Source organism: Scomber japonicus, chromosome 12, assembly GCF_027409825.1.
Source record: "Scomber japonicus isolate fScoJap1 chromosome 12, fScoJap1.pri, whole genome shotgun sequence".
In the NCBI taxonomy this organism is placed as follows: Eukaryota; Metazoa; Chordata; class Actinopteri; order Scombriformes; family Scombridae; genus Scomber; species Scomber japonicus.
This window is the reverse complement of record NC_070589.1, coordinates 17,956,454-17,975,879: the sequence shown is the minus strand read 5'-3', so window position 1 is coordinate 17,975,879 and position 19,426 is coordinate 17,956,454. Positions and strand designations below refer to the sequence as shown.

Genomic DNA, 19,426 nt, shown 5'->3' with positions numbered 1-19,426 from the left:
AGTTTGCATTGGTATGAATATCTTGTGTAATGTGATGCAATTTGAACATTTTAAGGTGTAAACATGTAATTAGACATTAATGTAAATCTTTTATTTCTTAAATGGGTCACAGAACTACAGAGTGAGGTTGTAATGGTGTAGATAATTTACAGATTTTCTTTTTTGCAAAAATAGTCTAATTTTATTCGTTTTTTTTTTACTTAAACAAAACTAGCTAAAACCTAACAACCTCCTTTAACACACAGCAAAGTATCAATGTCAGTTCACCAGTACATATCTCTCCTAGAAATACACATTTGCACAAGCTTACACACAGCTCTCCTGTTGAATTTGGACTTTTCACGAAATTTGAGTCTCATTCAGTCAAATTTTCTCTAAAGCGCCTCTGATAAATTATACTAGAATATACACTCCATGCAGGGATCTTGCCTTTTTCAGTTTTCAAGCTGCTTGTTCATCTCATGCGACTACAGGCTTTTCGCACTCTTTACACATGAGAGTGCTGTACTTGACAAATGGCTCATAGCTCCCAATTCACATTAGTTTTATACAGAACTAGAGGAGCACTAGCCTAGTCCTCATGAGTACACTGATGGCTCACATTCAAGCATGAAATAGGCCAAACTGACTAATGATGCAATGTGAGAATTGGCAGATATATGGCCTATATTGGTGAGTAGTATAAAGGTCATACTTAAGAATAACCACTAATAACTATTAAAAAGCAAATAGTGAAGTATGATAAAATCAGAATAATCTTTATTGGCCAAGTATGTTTACCAATACAAGGAATCTGACTCTTGTTTAGTGGTTATTGATGTATTTACTTAAATTAACACAACAATATCAAGAAATATGTTGAAATCATTTCTGTGAACTGTAAACGGGATATATATATATATAGTGCAAAGAAGTGAAGTGTACATGAAGTTTGTTTCAAGAGTAGTTTGGTTGATATACTAATATAACCTCCACATAAAGCCTAGACTATATTATATGTTTATGGGAAGTCTAGTGTTTACTGTCATGCATTTCTATCCCAAATAAATGGTTTATACCACTGATTAATGTTTAATTTGTTCCAGCACTAGAAGTTGTTGGGCATTATTTGGGCCACTCTTTGGTATAACTTATCTCAATAATCCAGGTTTTTATTTATACGTAGGTTCAGTTTGGGATAAAAGCTAACAGCACCACTGTTGGTCGGCGGGTACGAGCATTGCACGCCCCCGATGCGTCTTGCTCTCGTAGCCAGTTCACCTATTCATATGTAAATGAACCGACACATATACCTAGCACATGCCCTCCCGAAGCGACATTATCGAGCCCAGTCTCTCAGTACGCTTTGTTGGCCGCTGGGCTCGGCCATCTGTCCCAGTGAGAGGCTGTAACGGCTCTTTGGATCCAGAGGGCTTCTGGCAGCGCCTGGGTTAAACTTCCACAACATGGCCCCCATCCGAAACAACACAAACGGAGTGGATAGAGGTGATAACTGCAGTGGAGTCAAACCTGACAGAAAGGTAAGGGCCTGTGTGGATACTTATTGTTCATTATAGTTGTTTTAACCAGCTGAAAACTGACAAAGTAACTCCCGTTTTTTTCCCCTGATTGTTCTGGCAGATGAGGAAACCTCTGGTCGAGAAGAAAAGAAGAGCTCGCATCAATGAAAGTTTACAAGAACTCAGAGTACTCATCGCTGAGGCAGACGTAAGATATTCATGTTGTTTGTACTGTTGACCCCCACAATTTATTAAACGTTTTATCTTTGAAATAGTTAGCTACTGTTACCGGCGCGAACACTGATTGTTTTTGTCACCCAATGCAGTTACAATCAAAGATGGAGAATGCCGAAGTACTGGAGATGACAGTGAAACGGGTGGAGAGCATCCTGCAAAACCGGGCTCAAGGTAAACAAATATAAACAACATGTACATACTTCATAGTAAAGCCTGTATGCATAAAAGTTCACTTAATATTAACATGTTGGCGTAAAATTGAAAACTTTATCTAGTGTATTATGCCTCTTACTTACTTGTCAAGCTTCCGCCAAGTAATATAGTACTTAAACCTTAACCTTCAAATAAACGCATAACGGTCAGCGCATTAATATTCTGATTCAACTGTACTGTGGCCGGTGTTTCGGTTTAACTGGTGACCGTGTTAACTGGTGACTCTAACAGTATAAGGTACGTTACGACGAGAGGTGAATGAGTCTTCTGCACACAATTTAGCTTCCATAAATGGTCAGCGTAACTTAGATATTAAACACAATTGAGTATGTATTTTAAAAAAGATTAAACTACAATAAAGGCTTTTAGTACAACACCTACACGAAAGTCACCAGTTAACATGGTCACCAGTTTAAGCGAAACACCGACCGCAGGTGCGTATGTGCATCTTCTACCGCCGCGGCCCAGCCAATCAGAGACGAGAACTGGACTTAAACTGTCTGTCCTAACGGTTTGTTAACGGTTGATGTCTCCACAGAGATGGGCGCTGTGAACCGGGAGGCCTGCGAGCGTTTCGCGGCAGGTTACATCCAGTGTATGCACGATGTCCACACTTTTGTGTCAAGCTGCCCGGGAATTGACCCAACCATCGCTGCAGAGCTGCTGAACCACCTCCTGCAAAGCATGCCCCTGAATGACGAGGACCGCCTCCGGGTGATGCTGCCGGATAGCCCCGGTAACAACAGCACTTGGTCCCTGCCTGAGAGCATGTCCCCGGCCCCGGTGTCCCCAGTGTCCCCGGCCCCCTCCACTGTCTCCACCGACGATCTCTGCTCTGACCTGGATGAAACCGACTCAGAGCAAAGCCATGTTTCTTCTTCAGAGGAGGCCGACCAGCATGATGTGTCGAGCCTGCCTTCTTTAATATACCCCAAGTCAGTGTGGAGACCGTGGTAGATCATTTTAAGAAGAAAAAGCATGTTTTAATAAATTACAGTAGATGATATAAAGCTTTGTGGTAGGATGTTTTGTGCCATAGGCCTCACTCAGTACAAGACAAAAACACTACTGGAATGACAACTTGTTGAAAGGCATATGAGAAGCTCTTTGTGTAATTATTGGGGATCTACAATTAAACTAAAATGTATTTAATAAATAAAATATGTAATTAAATCTGTTTTACAGAGGTCAGTGACCTGTAGGGTCTTCATGTGGAGGTGGCCTGCCTTCAATGAAGGGGAAATGCATATGTAAATATTTACCTGTTGAATATGACTGAGCTGTATAGAAGATAGATGTCATGTTAGAAATGCATTGTTAGCTGTGTGTAAATTATTTCTTATTTAGGATGTCTTTAACATTGTATTTATACATGTCAAATGACAGTTAGGCTACCTCATCTGATTTCCCCGAGCTTAAAACTCTTCACAGACTTTTTCAATAAATCTTTTTTTTTTTGACAAATCACTTGTGTTAAAAGTCTATTTTGTGCAACAGCTCTTTTAAAATAAGCTACATTTCACACGCGATGATCCTACTAACCACCCACCCACCCACGGCTGTGTAAAGATATTAGTTATTACTCTACAATTGTGGGCCATTTGTGTGTGCACTCTCTCTCTGTCTCTCCAAGATCCCTCAGCACATCGTAGGCATTTATGAGGTGTGAAATGAGTAATCCACACAGTCCTTATATAGGCCTAGTTGAAGACTCGACAAATGGGTTTTATAACTTCACTTGAGTTTGCTTTTTTGATGTCACAGTTTTAAAATAACGTGTGAGCAAATAACCTGCTCAATCATGAAACGGCCACTGTGGTCTATCAGATTTTCATTATATTGTGTATTACACTGTATGTGGGGCTTTCATGAAAATCTCTGGTCTCTTTTCCGTTAGTAGTAATAGTTAAGTGCATATGACTATTAATATGTATATTTACCAACTGTCTACCTGTAAACTCTGTAGGCCTACATAGCATCTTATGCCAGCAAGGGGGTCAAGAATCCCATGCTGATTCACTCGAGACGCCTTTCAAACAAAGTCTGCGTCCCCTCAGACATGACCTCTGTGGTCCTATTGAGAGCCACAGACATTGTTCTGCTCCTGCACCATCAGCTCCCGCTACTACAAATGCATAATAAAAGACTGGTTGTTCTGATCTAATCTAATCAGATGCGTCCTCCGGTGCTCCTGTGATGTCCACTCTCAAAGTGTCGTTTCTAACGCTGTCCACAGCCTCAGCACAGCCCCTACTTAGAGGGATTAGTGGTGAAATGACACACACAAAAAAAGATTAATACAGTGAGTCTGGGATTATTTAATGGATCAAGTATTTATCATGTTTTGCATCACATGTTTTCATTTCCTTACTGAAATACACCATACTTAAGTAGTTTTGAGGTATTTTACCATCAGGCTAGAGGGAAATGACTATAGCTGAAACCTAATGAGTACTTTTACCTTTACTACTGATCATTCTTTTATACTCAAGTCAAATTTAGAGCACATTACATTCTGGTACTTTCACTTTGCTAAATAAACCATTTGACTACTCTCCCTGTGTAGACTCCCTTTTAACTCTTTCAGCCCCAAACGTTAATCCATAATGATGAACTTGAAAACAGTGTCTCTGTGGTCACCGACCAGACCGGATTTGCGGCTCCTCAGAGAGAGGTGTAAACGGCCGCAGCAGGAGGGTAGTTTGTAAAATATCGCACCTCGTCCTCAACTTGGAAGAAGTATGAAGGTGTGAACAGCGAGTAGGAGGAGGGAGGAGGAGGGGGAGTATTGAAGGGGGGTCTCTTTGATCAGGCCCCTGCAGGATCTGTCTGGACTGTGGGGCAGACAGACATTTGCATTAAGGTGAATGTGAATGTCATGACTTCGGGACGGAGAGGCACAAATATCTCGTTTTCTTTTTAACTTTATATCTAAATTTATCTAATGAAGATCTATTTATAGTAGCTGCTATTATATTATGGTTTAGTTTAATTCATCTTAAAAAGAGGAAAGGATAAGGATACTCACCTCCCCACCCCCCTTCAGCAAACTTGCTTCAAATTTGACTGCGTTTCCTCCTAATTGAACCATTTTAAAGGCACATTCAGTCAATATCATGTCTACATTACTCTACCAGTCCTTATCAGTCGTCAAACCTGGATCAGCTGCAAACAGTAAGTCGTTTACACTCATTAATTGATCATCGGACAGTTTGGAGTATTTGTCCAATTTAACTTAATATGCACATCTGCCACAGTGTAAACGAACCGAGCCAGGCGCAAGAAACATTTCAGACAACTTCACTGTAAATGAGGCAACATTTTTTTATTAAACATAAACCGATTCATCTCCATCAAAAATAAGAAAAGAAATGATAATAAAAAAGGTGCATGGTTGTCAGTGTCTGTTCAGATAACAGAAAGACAAATGACAAAATTCAGGAAATGTTCAAATCGAGCTGAAGTTACAGCTTCAAAGTGAAGAGATGGTCTCCGTCTCCACACAGTCACATGGCATCTGTCTGAGCTGCTTTATACCCGTGCAATAACCCTAAACTGTAACTTCTGAAGCGACCACACGTTTGTTCTGAACGGTAATGAGCTTCAGCCTCTCCCACAGGATGCCCTCCTCCATATTTATGAGGGGCAACATCAGACATCTTCAAGTGTCATGTGACACACGTTTAAAACTGGGGAAAACATCCACTTTTTCCACACTTTTATATTTTTATCACCCACCATAAGCAACATATCATTTTAGAGGAACTGCTGTCACATTTTATTTACAGTAAATAATAATAACATTGGTCCTGCCTGCCCTCTTTGAGCTGGATTTTAAAAACACGTATTTACTTACTTTATACAGAAACAGTCATTGTATGTAAAAATATATACTCAGATTCAATGACTGTTACAAACATTCACACAAGTGCTGAAATGAGTTAAATTAAGTGTTTCTTTACGTGAAAGGCATCCAATGAACAAAAGCTTCACAGCTGATACAGGAGGAAAAAAAATGCAAGAAAGTGATGAAGATAATGAGATATGGCCAGAGGAGGAAGAGGAGGGTTGAAATTTAAATTGCACACTTTTTGCAGAAATCATAGGATGATGGGCAGGTGAGTACACTTAGCTTACAGTATGTGTAGCACCTGATTGTCTGCAGACTCACATGTTTTCACTGCCTCCATCATAGCATCACAGGCGGAAGGGACATCTACGTACTTGAGTAGCTACTTGTATGTCACATTTTATGCTACTTAATAAATATTTCTATTCTATACTACATTTATCTGACAGCTGCAGTTAGCAGTCATGTCTAACAACATAATCAGTTTATAAAATATGACTCAATGTTACAGGTTAAACAGCTCAAAGTATTAAACATAAGGAAAAAAAAGCGGATTCTCCAATAAATAATATATATTAAACACTCTGAAAGGTGCCCTGATGTATAATAAGTACTTTGATTAAGACACATCTTGAATGCAAGATCTTTACTTGTAACAAGATAATTTTTACTCAAGTAAAAGATGTGAGCACTTCTTCCACAGCTAGTGTGGATGGAGGTAGTGAAACGGTTTAGCCCTTGTCTAGCATTCTTCAAGTCAATGCTCAATGTCTCTTTTTTTCTCTCATGTTCTTAATTTAAAGAATATTTTTCAACACCATAAATAAATTAGGGGTAAGCGGAGTAGATGAACAGTGCTGCAACTCTTCGAGTATAGTCCAAAAAGGGCACTTGTATGTTCATGTAATGCATGATAGTTACGCACGACTGGAGCTTGTGAAACTGTGAACACCACATGCTGACGTAGCACAGTGTTGTTGTAACTGAGGAAATCGCGTCACAAAACACTGAATTTAATCAGTAACCGCAACAGTTAGAACACCACTGAGCCACTTCCTGGCGCGCTACTGCTCCGTCTGGTTCATGCTTGTTTGACCTCGACCCAACTGTCTCTCGTACGAGCACATTGTACATGCCTTACTGGGGTTCTGCATCTCCTATTCAGTGCATACCATACTTCCCCTAAATGCTGCACATTTATAAAAGCTACAAAGAAACTAATGAATGGACACAGAAAGTCAGCACCCACCAAAAAACTGTCTTTCGGTGTAGCTTTAAAGAAATATATTAAAATAAAGTGTATTTTGATGTCCACCAACATATATTCACATTCTACAATAGTCTGTTTGAGCCACTGTTTTTCTAAACAGATAAAAGAAGGGCCTGTCTGACGATTTGTGTGAAGTAGGTCTCTCTTCATCGTCGTGGTCGAGCAGAACAAGCGGCTGATGAGTGGTGAATCTCACACTGAAGCACTTTATTGTCTCTCTGGTTGAGTCTAAGAGCTGGAGCTGGGTGAAGGGCCACGGCAGGAGATGACAACACTGTTTGAGGGCTCCTCTTGGAGCCTCGTCTCGCAGCTCATCTCATCTGTCTCTGTGTCACCGATGTCCAGGTATCGCTGGTCCTCTGCTGCTGCCGCTGCTGCCTCTGATGTACCGTCACACCAGGAACACACCTGCACACCACAAATAAGGCATTAAAGTGAGAGGGGGGGTGGGGTGGTGGTGGTAAGTGTGTCAAAGAAACACAGACGCAGACACAGTGGGTGAACAACTTTCATAACTTTTGATGTACTTGTGAGAAATGTTTCAAGACAAACAAACCTCAAATATGAATTACGTAACAGACTTGACTCAACCCATATAAACAAAAAATCTATTATTTTCTTTGGGTGACAACATCTTGATATTACTTAACATGAACTGACAAACGTAACAACCCTTTTTCCTAAAAACTTAACAGAGCCATAAAACAACTAAAAGTCACATTTTCAGTCAAAGCAATGTTTGATAAATTAATTAATTTTTCTCTCTACCTTGACGTCTATCGCCTTAGGTAGACCTCCTTTCTTCATCCAGGGGTGGACTTCGAACAGTTCCTTCTTCTGCTCCTCTGAGAAGCGAGGCTGGCTCTTCTGCATCAGCCGCAGCTTCTCTCTGTCTTCTCTGAGCACTCTCTGGATGTCACTGCACACAAACAGACACAGACAAGCTTAACACACCAGTGCAACTTAAACCCAGAAAATAACCCCGAATCTACAAATATACAAATCTAAAGCGCTGATAAAGATCTACTGTCATCTGATGATTGTCTCATTCAGTGTCAGTCCCTCCCATCTGATGATATATATCTGCCATCTAGTGGTTAAAATCTGTCAATGCTTCATCAAGTTTTAAATTCCTGTGTAAAGTTTCACTGACACTTTTACAGAAGCCTATTGCATTAACTTGAATAAAAAAAACAAAAAAACCTGTTTTTTCTGAGTAATTTATTTTTTGGCCTGTTTTTCGAGGTAATTATTTCTGTTTTTCTGAGTAATTTTTTCTCTCCTGTTCTTCTGACTAATCTTTTTTCCTGTTTTTCTGGCTATTTTTTTCTATTTTTTGGAGTCATTTTCCCTGTTTTTCGGGGTAATTATTTTTCAGTTTTTCGTGGTAATTTTTTTACCACGATACCTCGCAAGAACAGCCAACCTGCAAGTGACTCCCATCTATGGTGACTCCCTCCTGCTCCGCACATATGCCCAGTTTCTGAGCTTTTTGGTGGGACTTTGTCTTTTGACCAATATATGCAATTAGAGAGAGAAAAGGCAAAGAGGAAGAAAGATATATAATAATAGTAATAGCATCTATATGACTTAAAGACAGGACAATCTCCCAGTGTCTTAAACCCTAATCAAAGTAAAACTTGATGAAACTAAACAAGCAGGTCATGTTTGCTTCCATTACATCGAGCTCTCAATAAAGAGTGAATGTGTCCAATGTTTTGAATGCCCTCTAAACTTAGCCCGAAAAACAGATAAGAAAGAAATTACTGGAAAACAGAAAAAAAATACTCAGAAAAACAGAAGTAACTACCTCGAAAAACAGACCAAAAAATAAATTATTCAGAAAAAAATGTTTTTTTTTTAATTCAAGTGAATGCAATACGCTTCCATTTACAGAAGTTAACCACAACAGAAAATCATGTGTGCAGTCTTTCATGCACAAGTTAAGTAATATAACTGCGAAGAAATGCAGCTGAACCAAACACACTGTTGAACTTTCTTTGGCCCAAAGAGACACAGGAAAGGCAGTAAAAAATGGTTTTACAGATGAGTTGTTAAGATGTTTAGAGTAAATAGGGCTTATCACTTATTTTTAGTGGTTCTGCCTGAAGAGAGCAAATACAAAACAGTAAGAAATATGAGTCTGAATAAAAACATTAGTACTAAGATCAAATATCTGCAGACGTCACTTTGAGATGTGTGTGTGCAGCCAGAGGACAGAAAACAGTACTGCAGAGAGCTGAGGATGAGTTACGTTGAGGATGAGTTGTTGTGAAGGGGATGAGTGGAAAATGTTCATTATCCCAGGAGGGCTGCATCCCTTCCAGCACAGACTACAGAACAATATGTATGAACAACGCATTTACCAGCATGAAAATTGAACTATTTTGGTTAATATAACAACCTCCAGCAGCACAGTTCTTCAAAACAGTAACTGAATGAACTCCTGCTGGAAGGAGTGTTCCTGTCCTTGAATTAGGAGTTAACTGGCCTACATTATGTTTGAGAACGACATGCTCACTAGTCACTGTTTTTCTCTAATCTGTAGTAGTACACACTGGGTGTACTGTTTAAACCTCTGTCCTGTTACATGGTCAGGCCTCTAGATTTTAATTTGTAGATGATTTTGCCTAGAAAATAATCTACGAGGCTGTGTAACATTTCAGTGTGTTGGACCCATATACAGTCTATGGTTGGACCTCGTGTGTCATGCTGGCTACCAAGAAATGTCAGTCGTCTGTCAAGATGCCGCATGCGGGACACTGTAATAAAATGATACTTTACTTCCAAAACATCTAAAAAATCTTTTTATAATCCCTCACCAAGGTAAATGTCCACAGATGAGCTACTGTATCACCTCTCTGATGTTTTTTTTGTTCTGCCTTCTCACTGCACATAGATAAAGAGACAACCAGAGGACAGTCTGTCTGGACACATGCTCACCTTTACGCTCTTATAATTATTAGAAGGCTGATTATATATTTATAAACTATTAATCTAATCAATCAATAGTGTGATCAGGGCAGCTATCCTACTCCTCCTACTCCTCACTGCCTACATCTGTGTCCTCCTGATAGGTCGTCATGACTTTATCATCTGTGTTTCCACATCAGGTCCTGCATACGTACTTGATGAACTGGTCGTTCTGCTCCATCTCCATGGGGTTCCCGTCACTGCTGCTCGAGTGACCTTTGACCTTATGGCTGTTCTGGGATGAGTCCACGCTGCCAAAGTATTTACTACTGTTGTTGCTTCCTGTAAGAAAATGCAGAACCTTCACATTAATCGAATAAAAATGCAAATATACATGTTATATACAAATAACGTATCTGTGTTTGAACTTTTTTATGAACAGTTTTTATCACTCATTTACTCTTGAGAATAGTACGGACCTGTTCCACTACCGGAGTTCCCACTGGCTGATGTCCTGCTCTTTGATGTCCCGCTGTTGGACGTCCCGCTGGCCGAGGTTCCACAGCCGTTGGACCCAGATCCCATGGACCCCGAGGTGGCTGAGCCAGTGCCTGAACAGGAGTCCTCTTGCAGGATAATGTCCAACATGTCGCTGGACAAGGAGTTTGCGTCGCTGTTGTTCCCGTCACTACGAGAGCTTGCCTGCAAGAGAGACATCAGCGATACCATTAAATATGAAGTGTGACATCATTCCTGTGGTCAACCTACTGTACTACTGCTGCTTCTTTGTAATAGAGGCCAGTGCAAATATCACCAGCCATGCTGCATCTTGCCTCTGCATTTTTAGAGTAAACTGGGAGTATTTTGAGCATGGAAGGGACCACCTCACCAGTTATTTGGTACAAAATGTGTTACCATTACCATAGTTACACAGTGAGGCTGAGCATAATTTACCAGAGAGTTTTTCGCTTGCATACACTGATACATTTATAATGTTGTGCAGTAAAGTTAACAGTTTGGGAAACAACATTCACGTACAGTACCAGTCAAAAGTTAGGAAACACTTTCCTACCATGAGAAAGTGTGTCCAAACTTTTGATTGATACTGTATATCATATATATCATAATACAACACAGATAAAACAGTAACATGTTCCCACATTTTGCTTTTGCTGCTACAGTTCAGTTCTGCTGCTAATATTGTGGTTCAAGGCTTAAAGATTTTGAAAATCCAAGAGTGTATGTATGTTCTGAGGTGATTAAAAACAACTGTGTACAATAACAGCTTTCAGTAACTCAAAACATAATTTGTTCTTTTTAAAGTTTCTCAGTCTCGTGCATTCATAAAAATCAATGTCACTCCTGGGAAAATGTTTTACTGGATAGACAAAAACAGAGCAAGATCATATATACAAATCATAAGTCACGAAAAGGGAAAAAAGAGAAACTGTTACAGTTGTAATTGACATATGTATCGGGGGAGGAATGGGATTGGAGTAGTGTGGAGGTTTTCAGATGATTCGCCTACCTCTTTGCTGCAAGCCCTCAGCCTAGAGAACACTTTATCCCAAGACAAACGCTCACAGACACAGGGCGAGCCCTCGTAATACAAGGGTCCAGGTGGACAAAGTAGACTGAGAGATGGCTAAAGGGTGTAAGGGATAATAACATCATGTATTAACACCCTGGGCCACATTTCATCCGAGGAGTCTAGACTGACTTGACTTTACACATGGCATAGCATTACAAAAGTAAGAACTGCTGATTAATGACTGTGAATTATCTGGAGGCATCACTGTGACGATGGCATTAAATCCCAAAAGGCTGAGCGACATATGAATGAATGTCTCTGGGGAACATGCCACAGCCTACTTACAGGAGTTCAGCAAGGCACTGATATAAAATCCCGACAATTAACCGTAAGAAGGTTACAGAGTGAAGAATATGGCTATCAGTCACTGGGAGACTTTGGGTGGAAAAAGGAAAGGGAAAGAAAAGGAAAGGAGACAAAAAGGAAGAGGAGGTTCTTTTGTTGTTTACCTGCTTCAGCTCCCTCTCTTTGGCCTGGCTGCCACTTCCTCCTTTGTCTCTATCAGCTGTACTGTTCCCTGGTCCTCCAAAGGAGAGCACGGTGCTGTCCTGCCTGTCCACAGAAAGCTCCAACTCCAGCAGGTTCAGAGGCGAGCTGCAGCGGGACTGGAACATCGGAGGGGACGCATGGCCATCACCTCCTCCAGACTGTGGTGTAGAGGAACGAGACTGGCCTTCCATGGGGGCCTTTGGGGTTTCCGAGGATGGAGGGATGTAGAGTGACTGGGTCAGGTAACCTGCTTGGGGAGCGAAGGGGTTCTGGGAGTTAAACGGGTTCTGTACACTGAAAGCAGGAGATGTGAAGGCACCCTGGCCTGGAAAGGCAGCCTGACAAAAAGGCTGCGTTTGGGTGGGGAAGCCACCAGTCTCTGCTTGGTACACCGGCTGTGGTTGTGGAGGCCCGGGGGCCATTGGAGGGAACACGTAGTTGGGCAGCACTAGAGCCACAATGGGGGTGACCATGGGGGCGGTGTAGGGGGCAGGATGGATGGGTGGTGGGCAGGGAGGGGCCTGGGTGCCCTGGTTGTCCACAAAGCCTTGTAGAGTCATGTCTGTGAGGGGATCTATGGAATTGGCTCTGGGGTAAACCTGGAGGGGGTAGCCTGGCATCATGGCAGGGTAAGCCATGGGAAAAGTGGACTGTGAGGTGTCAGAGGCAGACCAAGAGGTCGGGTTAAGGCCCTGGTTTCTAAGAGGAGGCCGCAGCTGCTGTTGTCTGTGATGTGACGCTGTGCTGTCTGAAGACTCGATCTGCTTTGCTCGCTTTGACTTGGTCTTCTTATTCCGTACATTCCGGCGTGTGGTGGGCTCTGCATTCGGCCGGTTTGGCTTGCAGGACCGAGCAGTGGGTACAGCTATGGGGCCAAGAATATAAACAACACATGTTTATATTATTGTTGGAAACATTTTAGTTTGTCAGTCAAAGTGGAGTATGAGATAATAAACAGGTCATGATATCAGCGTCCAACAAAGATCAGAGAACAAAGTGACATCCCTACAATACAGTCTAATGAGGCCAAAACACAAGCAGTCAGACTGTGTTTACAACTGCCATATAATTAGACTTGTGTTTTCTCTTTCAAATACGTTTGGCTGACAATGATTTCCTGCCCCATGAGACTTAGTGAATGCAATGTTACAGTTACCCATAGAAATGATGGCCGAACTATGAAAACAAGACCAAAACTGTAAACTTTACTGTAAAATAAACCGGACTTATCCTTTAAAAGGATTCTGATATCATGTGTGTCAGAGTGATGTGCAGTGGTACCATTGCTGACGATCTGTTCTCTCTGGCGCTCCAGGTATTGAGAGCAGTTTGCTTTGAGGGTTGTGAGTCCACGAAGCTCCTTGAAGCGGTACAGAAAAGCCTGCTCCTCCTTCTGAGTATGGGCTGCCAAAACCTGCTTGGTCAACCCCCGTTTTTTGTAGGACTCCCTCTCCTGACTGGGAGGTGAAACAGCAGAAGGAACCCCAGAGTTCTTGCTGGGTTCTGCTGTTTCCCCTGCACCTAAGATGTCCTCTATGATCTCTGTACGGAGACAGTGGGGAAACTGGTTTAACATTCCACAAAGAAATAAGAGTTCATGTATAACTGTTAGACATTTACAGCGACGACGACAAAAGTAGTGTTAATCAAACATTGCACTGGCTTGCGTTGGCGCTGACTTTAAAAAAACATTAAAAGTAGAAGAAACCTTTGACCATTTGGCCCTCTTTCAGAGCCGATGGCCAAATGACAGGACTGTGAAACAACTGCAGAGTTAAACATTGTAGTATAACATTACTTACTGTAAACTTAATATGTCCCAAACACAAATCACTCCATTGTGGGGTTTTTTTTTGTGCTGGAGTTTTGCGGACTCACTGGCTACAATGAGTACTATAGCGCCTATGGAAAGTATTTGGGTTGGGCCTGTTTGTATGACATGTTTGACAATGCCAATTCATTAATTATAACTGCAATTCACATTGTATTTTTGCATTGATGTTAAACTGATCAGTTGGTAACACTTTGGCTTCTTTTTAACAAGATCATCATCACTGTTTGAACAGGCCGAATGCTGCGGATTACAACTAATAATTGTTGCAATGGAGAAACTATATAAACTCGAGCTGCCACTAATGTATCGCACACTCTGGACGTTTAGAATAGATAGAAAAAAACTCTTATTACCACCACTGCAGTTATTTTACATAGTAGGAAGAGTTAATTATTTCAGTTTTTGAGCTAGAGGTTGCCAAGCATCCACTGATAAACAGCACACATGCAAACTGACAAACACAAAAAGACACAGAGAGCAAAGCTTGTATACATAAAAGTTGCATTTACAGTGCTGTGAAAAAACATTTTCCCCTTCCCCGATATCCTCTGTTACTGCATATTTCTCACAGAGTAGTTTCAGATCATCAAAATGCAACATTAGATTATTATTGCACTTCATTGCATATAAGAACAAATGCCATAAAGTAGTCCATAAGTTAGTGAAAATATAACCTCAGACAATTATGTTACTTAGGTTTCTCTGGTCTAATACTACACTTTGTCTGAGGACCTGAAACCTTTGTGTGACAAATATGCAACAATAGAGGAAATCAGGTGGGAGGAAAATACTTTTTCACGGCACTGTACCTGAGTCTGGTCGAGGTTTCTTGTCCCCAACATGCACTATGGTGCTACTGTAGCTACACTGGCTGGTTATGGACACCACACTTTCTGGTTTGTTAGGAACAGGTAGGGGCAGTGATTTGCCCACTACTGCTGTGGCCGCGTCACTGGACTTTTTGTCTTGTGCATCCAAAGCGGAGAGAGCAGACTGATCCTTCAACAAGGCTGGTTCTGCCAAAGAGATCAGAGAACAAGAGATACTGACTGACAGTACTTTTGAGTCTGAGAGAGAAGTTGAAAAGGACTTTGAAGCCCTTAATGGGCCATATCTTTGTATGATGAGATGATATTAAGTTATCCTTTCCTGAGGAAATGAAGCAATGAAACATACCTCCAGACACCTGCATGCTGTCAGATCCTTTCTCATCCGAGTTAGAAGATGTAGTGTTACAGGAAGATTGGCACTTCCTCTTCATGGTGATGGGAACGTTACAGTTCTCCAAGTACCTACAAGGAACATCAATTATAGTCATTCAGTTATCTGTAGGGATACCAAAGAAAACACTAACTTCACCATGCCGATGCTGATGGCATGTGGCTATCAGTCATCATGTGAATCCTTATGTTCATACCTGATAACACTGTCCAGACAACTGATCTGCTGGTAGGAGCACACAGTTTGATCATTGAATGTCATCTCCTCCTGAAAAGAAGTCCTACTCTCCTCTGTGGTGAGATGAGTGGCCGAGTCTTTGGGTCGCACCACCACTGGGCTCTTCTGTAGAGACTCTACTGAAGAGAGGCCAGGAGTTAGGGGATGTGATCGGGTCAGTGTAACAACAAATATGACATCTTCCCCAACAACAGATCAAGTCTCAGACAGACATATTTTCTTCCTCAATACCGCTATCACACACACACACACACACACACACACACACACACACACACACACACACACACACACACACACACACACACACACACACACACACACACACACACGTATCAGGTTATCAGACTTACTTCCAATGCTTTTCTTGTCTGGTTTGCTTGTTTGCTGCTCCTGGCTCTTCTGAAGATGTATTCCCTTGCAGATTTCTTGAAAAGTTCGCTGTGAAACAGAGACAAGACTTTAAGAGTCAGAACACAAGAACTTCTGCTAAACACACTCATTCTCTGTTGTATCTGATTCCAAATACTTTGGTAGCACATTTTATGAAGATTTATTCTAATAAATTCAGTACTATGCAACACTAAATTTAGTGTGGCTCAATTCATTCCAGTAAATATGAATACTGGGAATCAAGCCAAACCTCCCAATATTCCCTGTTGGCACAAGCAGGACCACCTGAGCTGGAACACGCTTGACCAACTAAGTTTTTGGGTTTACTCACGGGTCTAGCTTTTCTGCTCACTTCCTCCTCCGTCTCTTGTTGCACCTTGCTCCCGCTGCCATTGTTTAGGCTCTCACTAGAAGATGTCAAGGCCAGAAGGTGGTCATTGCTGTTCAGACTACCATGGCCACTGGACCCACTGTTATGAACCGGCTGGTCAAAGAAAGGGAAGAAATGAGGAACTGCCTAAAATAATCCAAGTGAGAAGTTTATTCTTCCAATTTCCATCATGTAGTGTCTCTGTATCTGTTGTCCTTGTTAATTTCTCCAAAAGTTAAACATTTATCAAAGTTCTCACCTATAAATACTGGCATTTGCATCTATTATTTCATAATTGTCATCACAAAAACATAACCCTTCTTCTGTAATCCATTCCTTTATTTCCTTATCCCCTCTCACCTGCAGCAGGAGCCGATGGATCTGCTCAGTTATCTCCTGGATATCAGAGTCCATGGTCTTCGTCTTGGCCACAGCAGAAGTTGGTGCCATGAAAACGTCTTCATTCACAGGTCCCCTGGAGATCAACAAAAAACACTTCAGCAGGTCAAGATAAACTTTCTGTAACATACACAATAAACATCATTACTGTGTATTCAAGTACTGGAATATATTAGATCTATGACAAACTATGAATCAACAAACATATTACAAGTTAGTAAATACTCACATTCGCACTTTGTGTCTCCCGATAACAAAGGACACCTTGCGGCTCCAGGGATTGACGAAACTGGACCAGCTGGTGTCGAGAATGATGTATTCTCCATTTCGTGCACAGAACCGGATGGATGAGTGGTCAAACGGTTGCCCTGCGTATTGGAGGACTGCAGGGAAAGCCCAAAAGAACAGTCAGATCACATTGAGGACGGATCTTCTGTGCAGACACAGGAAATTCTTTCTTTATCTGTTTGAATCCATGAACTCACTCTTTCTGTGGATGGCCAGCATGGCCGGTCGATCATTTGGATGCATGTGAAGGAGGAACGGGGTGCCAATCAGGTCCTGGGGGAGGTACCCAAGGAGAGGGACCGCCCTAATACACATAAAACATATTTTGTTGCAAAATGTTCAATTCTCCTTTGTTAGCTAGCAAGCTGTCATTAATGATGTTTTGCACAGCAATAAAATTACTATGGCTTACCGCTCATCTACGTCCTGAAATACACAACTTGGAGTGTGTGTGGTGGTGAAGATGCGTTTGTCTGTTGGAATTCTGGGTGCTTTAAGGAAAAGAAAACATATAAATGTAATTATTGAAGTCCATGTCATCTCAAACAGAACTGGGACTAGTTTAAAATGCTATCTTTCCAAGGCAGGACTCAAACTGGAAAAAGTGCTAATTTCTCTACAAAATGTATACTTTTCAGTACTTTTAGTCTTTTAGTCTATCAAAACTGGCTTCCCAAACCTGTATGTGGAGCCTCACCATCATAACCAGAGTGAACCCTCTCAGCCAGGAGGAGGCAGCAGAACTGGTCCTCAGCATGCACTGTGTCTTGGACCTTCATCAGGTAGGGTGTCATGCGGAAAGGATAGTACTGAAGGTCGCCCTGACACTCCTTTCCACCACTGGAAATAAGAAGAGTCAAATAAAGCCAAATCAAGACAAGAGCCAAAGGGTTAATTATATTCAAATACCCATAAATATTCTTACTCATTCACACTTCCATTCATGGATTTTGGATTTCAAGACGCTGAACACAAGGGGGCAGTGTTTAGCTATTTTCCTGCTATTTTCCTATATGTAAATGTTCCTATGCATTATTTGGTTTTTGCTCTAGTGAGTTTGAGACTTCAATTATCCAGATTTTTTTTTTTTTTGGCAAAGCAAATTAATTTCTACAAAAGACGACAACTAAAATCAAAATGAGAAATAAATAAAATAAAGTCTTAAACTGTTGTTCAAGGTCCGACATTTGTCAGGACTTGTTCTGAAAAAAAAAGTAAAATCAATGGAAAGTTCCAACAAGTACAGTAAGGTCTGTGTGTGTGTTGTATATGTGTATGTGTCTTCCTGCTCATATGTATGACTTACCTTGGAAAAAGCATCTAATTACAGTTTACATGCATGTGATGTCAAAAACTAATTGAAAAGCATGTAGTGTGGAATGAACGCATGAATAAAAACTACAAACAGGTACAAGCAGCAGATGGCCCGACACTGTGGCTCAACCAACATCCACCCACCTGATACGACAGAAGAAGGACTTCTCCTGCATGCAGTCAGGCGGGGATGACTCTGAAACAGGAAAACAAAGATGTGTTTCAATTCAAAAGCAACACGATCCCACCAAATGCTAGTCTTGGTTCCTGCAAGCGCTCAAGCTTTGATTAATTCCATCAAAAAACATCATTTGGGAGTGCAGCTCTGCAGTTAAAAGCAATGCATTTAAACAGAGTTCTTTATTTAGTAGGCTGGTGTAAAGAAGATTTAAGGTAACTGAATAAAATTCATAAGGTGGACTGCTGACCTAAAGGGCAACCTGGTCATTATCAGTTAAAATGGAGAGGATAAAATGAGTTGCACTCAGAAAATGTCAATATTCTTGACTAACTGCCTCTGTGTTCATAATGTTTTTAATCAATTCTTCTAATCTATTCTAATCTACTCATTTAGTAGCTTCTGTGAGCTACTAGGTGCACTGAAAGGTATTCCTATTCAGTGGCCCACTTTTCCTCACTTTCTCCAACTTTTTCTTTTGCATCAGAGGCAGCAAAGTCTCTCCAGGTAAAAGTGGCAAACATTAACAGTTTTATGTTAACCTAAGGTCAGGTCAACTTGATCTTAATGCACTATGTTCATGGCAGCCTGTGCCTGTGTTGACATTTGTCAAGGGATCTCATTCACAGTCATTTTCCTTTTTTTCTTTACATTTTCTTATGTACAACACTTAAAGACAATCTGAATTATGTGACTAGACTTCCTTATCCTCATCTACACTTCCTTATCTCTCTGTATCACCGTCATCTTTTCTAACCACAATCATGATGAAGGGTCTCCTCTCAGTTATTACAATTAAAAGTGACTAAAAAGAGCCATGCAGTAAATATGTACCTGCTCCTGTGCACATGCTCCAGGAAGGCAGGCGATAGGGTGTTGTGAAACTGTAGAACACGCTAACGTCCTGCGGTGTCAGGAACTCCACAAACTTGCTGTTCTTGAACACCTCCCTTTTGCAGTTGAGGATGGAGGCAGCTTGATCAGAAATGTAGACTATCCTCCCCGTGATGAGAGACACTGCGACTGCGAAAATGTCCTGTTGAAGAGGCAAGCGGAAGGTTAAAAAGACAAATTCAGTTTTGGGATAAAAGGAAAACTGCTCAGATAAAGTGAAGTTAAAGTATTTTTGT

General features: G+C 41.1%; 2 protein-coding genes across 5 annotated transcripts in view; one reads left to right on the top strand and one right to left on the bottom strand.

The window, feature by feature from the left end:
- The first annotated feature begins 1,242 nt into the window (after positions 1–1,242).
- Positions 1,243–3,400, top strand: hes6 (hes family bHLH transcription factor 6). The gene is made up of 4 exons (XM_053330304.1): positions 1,243–1,520; positions 1,621–1,707; positions 1,826–1,907; positions 2,488–3,400. The coding sequence occupies exons 1-4, from the start codon at positions 1,446–1,448 to the stop codon at positions 2,904–2,906; spliced, it is 663 nt and encodes a 220-aa protein (XP_053186279.1). The 5' UTR covers positions 1,243–1,445; the 3' UTR covers positions 2,907–3,400.
- A 3,777-nt stretch (positions 3,401–7,177) lies between these two features.
- per2 (period circadian clock 2) overlaps positions 7,178–19,426 on the bottom strand; it is a 33,080-nt gene continuing 20,831 nt past the window's right edge. Inside the window, exons 6-24 of one of the 4 annotated variants that reach the window (XM_053330295.1) lie at positions 19,131–19,332; positions 18,263–18,314; positions 17,484–17,644; positions 17,217–17,295; positions 17,002–17,108; positions 16,746–16,899; positions 16,478–16,592; positions 16,079–16,231; positions 15,708–15,795; positions 15,314–15,473; positions 15,073–15,188; positions 14,706–14,912; positions 13,344–13,604; positions 12,023–12,927; positions 11,511–11,627; positions 10,462–10,684; positions 10,198–10,324; positions 7,838–7,988; positions 7,178–7,477 (exon numbers count right to left, since the gene is read on the bottom strand). In XM_053330295.1, the coding sequence (XP_053186270.1) occupies positions 7,298–7,477; positions 7,838–7,988; positions 10,198–10,324; positions 10,462–10,684; positions 11,511–11,627; positions 12,023–12,927; positions 13,344–13,604; positions 14,706–14,912; positions 15,073–15,188; positions 15,314–15,473; positions 15,708–15,795; positions 16,079–16,231; positions 16,478–16,592; positions 16,746–16,899; positions 17,002–17,108; positions 17,217–17,295; positions 17,484–17,644; positions 18,263–18,314; positions 19,131–19,332 (3,558 nt within the window). In that variant the 3' untranslated portion in view covers positions 7,178–7,297. The remainder of the gene's footprint in view (positions 7,478–7,837; positions 7,989–10,197; positions 10,325–10,461; positions 10,685–11,510; positions 11,628–12,022; positions 12,928–13,343; positions 13,605–14,705; positions 14,913–15,072; positions 15,189–15,313; positions 15,474–15,707; positions 15,796–16,078; positions 16,232–16,477; positions 16,593–16,745; positions 16,900–17,001; positions 17,109–17,216; positions 17,296–17,483; positions 17,645–18,262; positions 18,315–19,130; positions 19,333–19,426) is intronic. The other 3 variants (XM_053330296.1, XM_053330297.1, XM_053330298.1) reach the window with 3 other exon arrangements.

Coding starts and splice junctions, on each gene's coding strand:
- hes6 (XM_053330304.1), top strand. CDS start 1,446: ATGGCCCCCATCCGAAACAACACAAACGGAGTGGATAGAGGTGATAAC. Junction 1,521..1,620: donor GAGTCAAACCTGACAGAAAG/GTAAGGGCCTGT, acceptor TTGTTCTGGCAG/ATGAGGAAACCTCTGGTCGA. Junction 1,708..1,825: donor TACTCATCGCTGAGGCAGAC/GTAAGATATTCA, acceptor CACCCAATGCAG/TTACAATCAAAGATGGAGAA.